We start from the raw sequence: 11,571 nt of genomic DNA on the forward strand, positions 1-11,571 counted from the left end.
CCGCAAAAAACAAAGCCCTCACACAACTCCATAGAAAGAAAAAGAAAAAACTTGGGAAGCGGCAATGCAAAAACATTTTTTTCACTTAAAAAAAGGGGTTTATTGCAAAAAAGTTGTAAAATGAAATAAAACTATACGTATTTGGTATCACTGTAAGGCCTAGTTCACACGAACGTATGGCTTTTATATTTTTTTGCGGTCCGTTTTTCACGGATCCGTTGTTTCGTTTTTGAGTTCCATTGTGTTTCCGTTTCTGTTCCGTTTTTCCGTTCCGTTTTTCCGTATGAAATATACGGTATACAGTAATTACATAGAAAAAATTGGGCTGGGCATAACATTTTCAATAGATGGTTCAGCAAAAACGGAACAGATATGGAAGACACACGGATGCATTTCCGTATGTGTTCCGTTTTTTTTGCAGACCCATTGACTTTAATGGAGCCACGGAACGTGATTTGCGGCCAAATATAGGACATGTTCTATCTTTCAACGGAACGGAAATACGGAAACGGAATGCATACGGAACACATTCAGTTTTTTTTGCGGAACCATTGAAATGGATGGTTCCGTATACGGACCGTATACGGACCGTATACGTGTGAACTAGGCCTAAGAATAAAGATATTGTGTTTTTTATACCGAAAAATGAGCGCCGTAAAATATATAACGTAAAAATTCAGTGGCAGTAGATTTAAGAAAAATTCATCATAAAGTTGTGTGTACCCAAAAATGGCGCCATTAAAAACTACAACTTGTCCTGCAAAAACAAGCCCTCATAAAGCTATATAGAAGGAAAAAGAAAGAAGTTATAGCTCTTGGAACACGACGATGAAAAAAGGAAGAAAAACGCTTGGTCAGTAAGGCCCAAAACAGGCTGGTCACTAAGGGGTTAATTCATACCTTCTTCTCAGGGGCTCACACATGCATTTGTTGCCTCTAGGTCCTCTAAAAACTCACTAACCAGGTGGTGGGACTAGCCCATCAACCTGGGAAACTGGACTAAAGCTGCCAGTGTTAACCCCTTTCTGCTCATACATAACCATTTTGGAAACATAGTACATAATAAAATAAGTACTATGACAACAAATTTCAACATTTAACTCTGCAGCATTAAACGAGCCCTTGCAGTGATCCACTGGGTCACTGCACTTATAAAAAATTTTTTAATTAAAACCTGATACTAAAACAAATGTTTAATTCTATTCTGTTTTTATTTTCTGATTGTAGATTTTTTATTCTATTTTCTGTACATTACCATGAGGATGGGTATCTTGCCTAAGCTAATGTTAGAGGGGTCGTGCCACTAATAATTAATATTTAATTTGCGCAGAGCTTTCTTCACATCCTGATTTTTTAAGCTATAAATGAGAGGATTGAGCATCGGGATGACTCCTGCATATAAAATGGCAAGCACTTTGTCCTGGTTCATGGAATAGCTGGACTTTGGCCTCAGATACATGCTAAAGACCGTCCCATAAAACAAGAGGATGACTGTGAGATGTGAGGAGCAAGTGGAGAAAGTTTTGCGTCTTCCTTCTTTAGAGTGAATCTTCAAGATGGTTGAGATAATATACATGTAGGACACCAAGGTCATGACCGAAGGGACAGAGCCAATGACAGCGCTTGGTCCAAGTATTACCATTTCTATAGTATGTGTGTCACTACAAGAAAGCTTTATTAGCGGTTTCAAATCACAAAATAAATGGTCGATCTCATTTGATTCACAAAATATACAGGATGATATTAGAAGGGCATAAAGAATGCCCTCAAAGACACCCATACTCCAAGACATCAATGACATCCAAAAACAGACTTGAAGACTCATGAAATAAGAATAACGTAAAGGATGACATATGGCCACGTAACGATCATAGGCCATGGCAGCCAAGATGAAGTATTCAGACACCATTTGCACCACAAAGAAGAAGACCTGAGTGATGCAACCCTTGTAGGAGATGACATTGTTTCCAGTCAGAAAGATGTCCAACAACTTTGGCAGAACCATTGAGGTGAAGGACATGTCCAATACAGACAAGTTACATAGGAGTATATACATGGGACTGTGAAAATGATGATCAAAGCAAAACAGGCCAGTTGTCAATGAATTTCCAACCAAAGTTGTGACATAAATAACCAGAAAAATGAAAAATAAAACCAACTGGAAGCTCCGAAGCTCGTGGAAGCCGAGGAGATGAAATTCAGTGACAGTGAAGTTTGTCACCTCCATTTAGCAACATAAAACAGATATTTAGCTTTCAAGAAGAGATGTAATCTCATACACGGCAGAAATGGTTGTTAAGCTTAAATGAGAACGGGAAAATACAAGATGTAAATATATAGAACATTTATTCAATGAAAATTTGCACCAGAGGATTGAATTAGTTGTAATGAGAACTCTCGGGAATGACTATAATCAAGCCTGGTTAAAAAGTACTTTTAATGACTACATTCCATGTTAAAACTGTAAACGTTATGAAAAAACATTTCTACTTTCTAACAAAGGAATAATCAATGATACTGTACATAGATCAGCCATAATATTAAAACGACTGAAAAGTGAATTGTAGAGATTAATGGATTTCTAGAAATTTGTTTCAGGTTGCTTCGAACAAATCCTCCAGGAGATTCGATTAGGGTCCAAATAAATTCAACCCATGCATAGATTGCCATGACAAGTTGTGGATGACATTCTTGAGTCTTCTTGGCCTGTATCCAACCTCTTTCAAGATCTTTAACAGCAAGACAGTAATTGTGATCTTAAAGTGAGTGACAGCAACATGTATGACTAAGGGTACTTTCACACTAGCGTTTTTCTTTTCCGGCGCTGAGTTCCGTCCTAGGGGCTCAAATCCGGAAAAGAACTGATCAGTTTTATCCTAATGCATTCTGAATGGAGAGTAATCCGTTCAGGATGCATCAGGATGTCTTCAGTTCAGTCTTTTTGACTGATCAGGATTTTCAGAAAACCGTAGCATGTTGTATTTTTACCTCCAGCCAAAAATCCTGAACACTTCGACTGAACGCCGGATCCGGTCTTTTTCCCATTGACTTGCATTAACGCCGGATCCGGCGCCGTGTATTCAGTCAAACCGGATCCGGCTTTTGCATGCTAAACCAGAAAAATGTGAAAAAAAAGTTAAAGTCCATAAATGGCGGATCCGTTTTTTCCAATGCATTTTTTCATTGTGATCAAAATCCTGATCAGGATTCAAATGTAATCAGTTTTCACACGTTTTTCCGGATCCGGCGGGCAGTTCCGGTGTCGGAATTGAACGCCGGATTTAAAAAACGCTAGTGTGAAAGTAGCCTTAGGGCAAATGCATGTTTTTCGGTGTTATCAAACAGCCGGGTTAGTAACACAATGTGCTGTCTGATTTGTTATGCTTTTTAAAATAAAAAACAGTCCAAAAATGATCTCTTATTGTGGGCAGATGTCATGTTTTGAACAAGCTTTCCAAAAAATATCCCTTTTTAGGGATTAGCAACAGGTTTGTTATTATATTAAATAAAATACATATATGTATTCTATCTCCAGCAATTCCACCATTGTCAGTGACAGGGTTCCAAGAAATTTAAGAAACCATGGTTTTAGTTTTGACGAAGGCCATGGGAAAAAAAAATAAAGTACAATTGGACAGAGTCCAGTACAATTTAGCAGTGAGAGATGCAGAACAACATGTACGCTATACTAGGTTTTGATAAATAAAATTTTTGGGCTACAGTTTCTAATGCCTAAAAAAAAAAGCGCAATTGGACAAAGTCCGCTCCAATATACGGTCACTCTGACGCCTCAAGATACATCTGGTCACAATTTGTTCAATTATTTATTTAAGAAAATTTGTAACAGTTTTTAAGAATAAAATGCACATTTGGATAGAGTCCACTCCAATATACGGTCACACTAACATGGCAAGATACATCTGGTCAGGTTTGGCACACTTACTACTTTAAGACTTGCAAGTGCAATCGTTTTTTTTTTTCAAAAAAAAAGGTAAATCGACTGAGTCCAGTGCAGTTAGTGCATAAAAATATGTCGGATTCATTTGGAAGCTAAATTCTTATGAAATTCAAGAAAAATGTGATTTGTTTACAATTTGCTAATCTGTAGTGAAATGAGGAACATTTATTTTTCGTTATAATGTCACCTTTGAAGGGATTAGATATATTAAGGTGTAACTGTCATGTTTTCATAAATAAAAAAAATCAATGTTAGCATATGTTACTTCTATTGCAGCATTATGCATAAAGCAATCTTTACTCTCTTCACATACCGCTGTTTTTCTCGAGCTTTTCCCTTAGCTATGGCTATTTTAACCCCTATGGCTCCTCTTGCAGTTCTCTAAGGCCAAAACTGCCTTCCCTCACTGAAACAGAAAAAAAGAGGTATAGGGGCTCACCCCCTTGTTGCTAGATATGGTGCTCTTGTCGATTTGACTCACTCGGTCAATGTATATATAAGTTCATTTAGGACAGGCATTCTACATCTGGAACCAAAGAATATGTTTCCTTGAATCACTATTTATTATTGTACATCCACATTCACAGTAGATAAATATACACATCCACATATAAAACCCGTTCTAGAGCATAAAATAAAAATATTATATATTGTATAAATGTATCATGCAGTGACAATTAGTGATGGACGAACATCGGCTGGGATGGTTCGTGAATGCAATCGCGTGAACGCGATCAAATGTTCGCAAACCACTAGTTCGCAGCGCCCCCCATTCACTTTAATAGCAGGCGAACCTGAAAAACCTTCAGGTAATTATTGCAGCCACCAAATACTTACAAGAAGTACACAAATCGTCCCACAACAGAGGGGGATCAATGGCAAAAATTTCCACAAAAAATATGTATTTTAATCAGGGGCCATTTTTATGCATCTTAAAGTCTTAACCGTCAAAAATGTGGCCTGCTGGAGCCTAGAAAATTTTTATTTTAGGCCAAAGGAGTACAGGCTAAGAAGACAGGTTGGCATTAGCAGGAGGTGCTTCAAACCCACATGCAGTTGTGCATATATATAGGGGAGCAGATCCTGCACTTGTGGCCCGTTGCTAATGGCAATCCCCAGCAAAATGCATACAATGGAGGATGCCCGCAGCGAACCACAAGTACCACAATAGACATCCTACACAAGGTAACAAGTGCGGATGTAATAATTAATATAACAATATAACAAAACAATAACAAACACAGGTGCACTCTGCAGTATTACTAAATCCTCAAACTGTTTTTAAAATTGAGAGATTAGTCAACATGTCCTACGGTGTAGAACATGTCTAAGCCCGGACACCGCGACAAGGTTTCTCAAGTAGCCCGGGACCCTACACTCTCCTACCTGAGCCGTATGGGCGATACCAGGAGCCAGTGGGCAAATTACAGGAGCATAAGGCCGACTCACAAACAACTCACCAGTTACCTCCAGCATGTGGCCATGCTTGCAATGGGAGGAGGGAGGAGTCTGTGAGTCCCACTCAAGACTTGCTGATATGTCCCAGGCCTCACAGGTGCACCTTAATGTGACCTGTAGATGGAAAACAGGCACTCACAGACTCCTCCCTCCTCCCATTGCAAGCATGGCCACATGCTGGAGGTAACTGGTGAGTTGTTTGTGAGTCGGCCTTATGCTCCTGTAATTTGCCCACTGGCTCCTGGTATCGCCCATATGGCTCAGGTAGGAGAGTGTAGGGTCCCGGGCTACTTGAGAAACCTTGTCGCGGTGTCCGGGCTTAGACATGTTCTACACCGTAGGACATGTTGACTAATCTCTCAATTTTAAAAACAGTTTGAGGATTTAGTAATACTGCAGAGTGCACCTGTGTTTGTTATTGTTTTGTTACAAAGGAGTACAGGCCCCAAATATTAGGCATTCACCGGGCAGAAAACATCAAGTGATTATGTGGCTGGAGGTACATTATGCGGTAAATGGATAAAATTTTTACTGTAGGCAACTGGACTACAGACCCCAAACATCAGGCATTCACCGGACATAAAAGATCAAGTAGGTATGTGGCTGGAGGTAGATTACACGGTCATTGGATATCAATTTTACAGCAGGCCAGTGTACTACAGGCCCCAAAAATTATGCATTCAGCGTACATAAAAGAACAAGTACCGTATTTTTCACCCTATAAGACGCACCGGCCCATAAGACGCACCTAGGTTTTTGGGGAGGAAAATAAGAAAGAAAATATTTTTAACCAAAAGGTGTGCTGTGTGTTTGGTGGGTTTGGAACTAATGGTGGTCTATGGATGGCACTATTACTGGGGATCTGTGGATGACTGACACTGTTATGGGGGGATCTGTGGATGACGGACACTATTATGGGGGATCTGTGGATGACGGACACTGTTATGGGGGGGATCTGTGGATGAGGGACACTGTTATGGGGGGGATCTGTGGATGACGAACACTGTTATGGGGGGATCTTTGGATGACGGACACTGTTATGGGGGGATCTGTGGATGACGGACACTGTTATGGGGGGGATCTGTGGATGACGGACACTGTTATGGGGGGATCTGTGGATGACGGACACTGTTATTGTCACGACTGTGACTGATCCAGACAGGTCTGGGAGGAGAAGGTCGCAGCGACTTGCTACTCGCGATAGCTTGTGAGTTTGCTCCGTGGTTCAGGGTATGTCATCTGGGTTTTGCCTTGTGAACCTTTTTGTCCTGACTGGGAGTTTGTAGGCATCCTCCTCAGGTGAGTCCTGTCTGCCACTCCCAGCTACTATATTAGTTTCACTTTCACTTTCAGTCATTGCCAGATATAGTCCTTACTACCAGTGCTACTCTGACCTTGGAAGGAGATCGTTTGATGGTGTTGCTGTGGAGCTCTTGTCCGGCGTGGACTGTCGTGTTTGGGATCGCCTTCTCTGCTCGTGACTGGATAAGTCTATCACTGCCATAGATTGTTTGTTGCTGTCTTCCCCTGTTGTTTTCCTAGACGTGAGTGATGGTGACTAGCGCTCCCATCGGCCTTTCCTCAGTCCAGTCTAGTTAGGGCGACTGAGGGTTTTAGGTATCCTGCTCGCCGCACGGGTTCACACCCCGTCTAGGGTATCAGGGCAGACAGGTGCCAGCTGAGGATTAGTCAGGGGTGGCCATTCTATTTCCCATCCATAGATAAGGGTCCCCCTTCCCCTCTGTCTGGTGCGACACGACCGCTGCTGGGATAGCGGTCGTGACAGTATATCTGGCCTTTTAAAAAAAAAAAAAAAAGTGACATTTCTTTTTATTTATTTTTTTTCTCTGCTTGCTGTTTTGCTTTGTATTTTGTCTGTTCCACTATGGATCCGGTTTCGGTTTTGGCGAAACAATTACAGGGGTTATCCCTTGAAGTGGCAGGATTAAAAGCAACAGTGCTGCAGCAGCCATCCTTGGGTTCCACCGTTGCTACGGGTAACCAAGGTACTCCTGAGCCAAAAGTGGCTTTACCTGATAGGTTCTCAGGAGGGAGAGACCAATTTGTAACCTTCAGAGAAGCTTGCAAGTTATTCTTCAGGTTACGCCCTAGATCCTCCGGCGGTGAGGAACAACGGGTGGGCATTGTAATTTCTCTCCTGCAAGGAGATCCGCAGGCTTGGGCTTTCTCCCTACCATCAGACTCCCCGGCCTTACGATCAGTGGAGGAGTTTTTTGAAGCCCTGGGTCTCATATATGATGACCCGGACAGGGTCTCACTGGCTGAGTCTAAGCTACGTGGACTTCGGCAGGAGAACCGGTCTGCTGAACTATATTGTTCCGAATTCCGTAGGTGGGCTACTGATACTTTATGGAATGACTCGGCCCTTAGGAGTCAGTTCTGCCAGGGGTTGTCTGAAAAATTAAAAGACGCGCTGGCGGTATACGAGGTCCCTGGGTCTCTTGAGGCTGCTATGTCTCTGTCCATAAGAATCGACAGACGACTCAGGGAGAGACTATTTAATTTTACGGAGGCCTCTATAGGGCAGGGATCGGTCTGTTATGGTCCAGTCGAACCAATGCAAATAGGGGGCGCCACTAGACGGGTGAATCCTCCTAAGTTCCGCCGTAGGTCAGAGGTTTGTTTTCGTTGTGGGGGGAGGGGTCATTTTGTAAAGGTTTGTCCCTCGGAACCCAAGAGACCACAAACTAAGGAGCCGCCGGAAAACTAGAGTCCCCAGATTGTGCGGAGGAGAACAGTCTGGGCGTATTCGTTTCCTCCATACGCATGTCTCCGTTTTTGTTGTCCGCTACCGTTGAGGCGGGCAATAAGACTGAGATCTGTTCCGTCTTTTTGGACAGTGGGGCGGGGGTCAACTTGGTGGATTCACGGTTTGCTCAGGCTCTGGGTTTAACTCCGGAACCGGTATGCAGAAATATTCCTGTGTTTGCCATCGACTCCTCCCCTCTTACTCAGAGAGAGTTAACTCAGATCATCCATAATATCCATCTGCAGGTAGGGGACCTCCATAAAGAGCATATCTCGTGTTATGTCCTGGACGGTCTTCCGGCTCCTATGGTATTGGGGCTTCCCTGGCTGGTGACTCACAATCCAGTGGTGGATTGGCAGGCCGGGGAGATTGTGGAGTGGAGTGAACATTGTAAGGACAACTGCTTGAGTAGTAGGTGCTCTACACTCTCTGTAACATCTTTACCTGCCTTTCTGTCAGATTTTATGGATGTGTTCTCTGAGAAGGGTTGTCAGGGGTTACCACCTCATCGTCCATATGATTGCCCGATTAATCTATTACCTGGGGCAAAACTACCTAAAACCCGGTTATATAATCTTTCCGGCCCGGAGAGGAAGGCTATGAAAGATTATATTTCGGAGAGTTTGGCTAAGGGACACATCAGACCCTCTTCTTCACCTGTGGCTGCAGGGTTCTTTTTCGTTAAAAAGAAAGATGGGGGCCTACGTCCTTGCCTGGAATTCCGGGAATTAAACCGGATAACTATCCGAGATCCCTATCCTCTTCCTCTCAATTGACGACCTCTTTAATCAGGTTGCTGGTGCTAAATGGTTCTCCAAAATGGATCTCAGAGGAGCCTATAACCTGGTTCGCATCAAAGAGGGGGATGAGTGGAAGACGGCTTTTAATACTCCGGAAGGGCATTATGAAAATCTGGTCATGCCATTTGGTCTTACTAATGCGCCTGCGGTATTCCAACATTTTGTCAACGATATTTTTAGTCACCTTATCGGGAGATTTGTTGTGATATATCTTGATGACATCCTGGTCTATTCCCCGGATCTGGATACACATAAGGTCCATGTGAGACAAGTGCTGCAGATATTAAGGGCCAACAAATTGTTTGCTAAGTTAGAAAAATGTGTGTTCGCCGTAAAAGAACTACCATTTCTGGGGTATGTGTTGTCAGATTCAGGTTTCCGCATGGATCCAGAGAAAGTCCGGGCGATTATAGACTGGGATCTGCCTGAGAACCTGAAGGCATTGCAACGTTTCCTGGGGTTTGCCAATTTTTATAGGAAGTTTATAAAGAACTATTCCTTGGTGGTCAAACCACTGACGGACATGACCCGAAAGGGATCCGATTTTTCCAAATGGTCACATGCAGCCAAAACTGCCTTTGCATCTCTGAAGGAGAGATTCACCTCGGCCCCTATTCTCGTACAGCCAGATGTCTCGCTTCCTTTTATTGTAGAGGTTGACGCATCAGAGGTGGGGGTGGGAGCGGTACTATCTCAGGGCCCGTCCCCTGGTGAATGGCGTCCGTGTGCTTTCTTTTCGAAGAAATTGTCTACTGCTGAAAGGAACTATGATATTGGCAACAGGGAACTTTTGGCTATTAAGTTGGCTTTTGAGGAGTGGCGTCATTTTTTGGAGGGGGCGGTTCATCCCGTCACGGTGATTACTGATCACAAAAACTTATTGTATCTGGAGTCTGCTAAACGTCTCACCCCTAGACAGGCTCGGTGGTCGTTATTTTTTACTAGGTTTAATTTTGTAATAACCTATCGCCCGGGGGCAAAAAATACTAAGGCGGATGCATTGTCTCGAAGTTTTCCTGGAGGGGGTGATGTTGAGGTACCAGAGCCCATTTTGCAAAAGGGGGTGGTGGTCTCTGCATTACACTCAGGTTTGGAGGGGAGGGTGTTGGAAGCTCAGGGGGACGCCCCGGCCTCCTGCCCCTCGGGGAAACTGTTTGTGCCAGAAAATTTACGACTGGAGATACTAAAAGAACACCATAACTCCACACTGGCAGGACACCCAGGTAGTAGGGCAACCTCTGAGTTAGTGTCTCGTCGGTTCTGGTGGCCTAAATGGCGCCAGGAGGTGTTGAATTTTGTGTCTGCATGTGCTACCTGTGCTCGTTCTAAGGTAGATCATACTCGTCCGGCAGGGCGTCTGTTACCTCTGGCCATCCCCAACAGGCCTTGGACGCACCTGTCAATGGATTTCATTACGGATCTACCAGTATCAGCGGGAAGACTGTTATTCTTGTAGTTGTTGACAGATTCAGCAAAATGGTGCACTTTATTGCTCTTGCCGCATTGCCTAATGCTAACACACTGGCTCAGGTTTTTATTGACCACATCGTGAAGCTTCACGGGGTCCCTTCCGATATTGTTTCGGATCGTGGCACCCAATTTGTTTCTAAATTTTGGAAAGCTTTTTGTTCTCGTTTAGGGGTTCATCTGTCGTTTTCTTCATCTTTCCATCCACAGTCCAACGGTCAGACTGAACGTACCAATCAAAACCTAGAGACATATTTGAGATGCTTTGTTTCCGAAAATCAGGAGGAATGGTCATCTTATTTACCGTTAGCCGAGTTTGCCATTAATAATCGTCGTCAAGAATCCACCGATAAGTCACCATTTTTTGGTGCATATGGTTTCCATCCTCAGTTTTGTACGTTTAGTGAGGGGGGGCCGTCTGGGATTCCCGAGGAGGAACGATTTGCATCTTCACTTTCTTCAGTGTGGCAGAGTGTGCAAGAAAGTTTGAAGAGAATTGGTGGTAGATACAAACGTGCGGCTGATAAGAAGCGCTCTGAAGGTCCGGACCTTGGGGTGAATGACTTGGTGTGGTTGTCTACCAGAAATATCAAGTTGAAGGTTCCCTCGTGGAAATTAGGTCCGAGATTTATTGGTCCTTATAGGGTAATTAAGATCATTAACCCGGTGGCTTTTCGTCTGGAGCTACCTCAGACTCTAAGGATCCATAATGTCTTCCACAGATCTCTGCTTAAGAGATATGTAGAACCTCCTGAACCATTGCCACTACCGCCTCCACCTGTGGTTGTTGATGGCAGTCTTGAGTTTCAGGTAGAAAAGATTGTTGACTCACGATATGTTCGCCGCTCTCTTCAGTACCTGGTGCACTGGAAAGGTTATGGTTCCGAAGAGAGAATGTGGGTTCCAGCATCAGAGATAAAAGCGGACAGACTAATTCGGGCTTTTCATAGCTCCCATCCGGAGAGGCCTGGTCTTGAGGGTCCAGGGGCCCCTCGTAGAAAGGGGGGTACTGTCACGACTGTGACTGATCCAGACAGGTCTGGGAGGAGAAGGTCGCAGCGACTTGCTACTCGCGATAGCTTGTGAGTTTGCTCCGTGGTTCAGGGTATGTCATCTGG

General features: G+C 43.6%; 1 protein-coding gene across 1 annotated transcript; it reads right to left on the reverse strand.

Annotated features, from left to right (window-relative positions):
• Nucleotides 1–1,303: 1,303 nt before the first annotated feature.
• LOC121005478 (olfactory receptor 5AR1-like) lies at nucleotides 1,304–2,227 on the reverse strand. The gene has a single exon (XM_040438246.1). The coding sequence runs from the start codon at nucleotides 2,225–2,227 to the stop codon at nucleotides 1,304–1,306; it is 924 nt and encodes a 307-aa protein (XP_040294180.1).
• Between the last annotated feature and the right edge of the window lie 9,344 nt (nucleotides 2,228–11,571).

Source organism: Bufo bufo, chromosome 6, assembly GCF_905171765.1.
Source record: "Bufo bufo chromosome 6, aBufBuf1.1, whole genome shotgun sequence".
Taxonomy (NCBI): domain Eukaryota; kingdom Metazoa; phylum Chordata; class Amphibia; order Anura; family Bufonidae; genus Bufo; species Bufo bufo.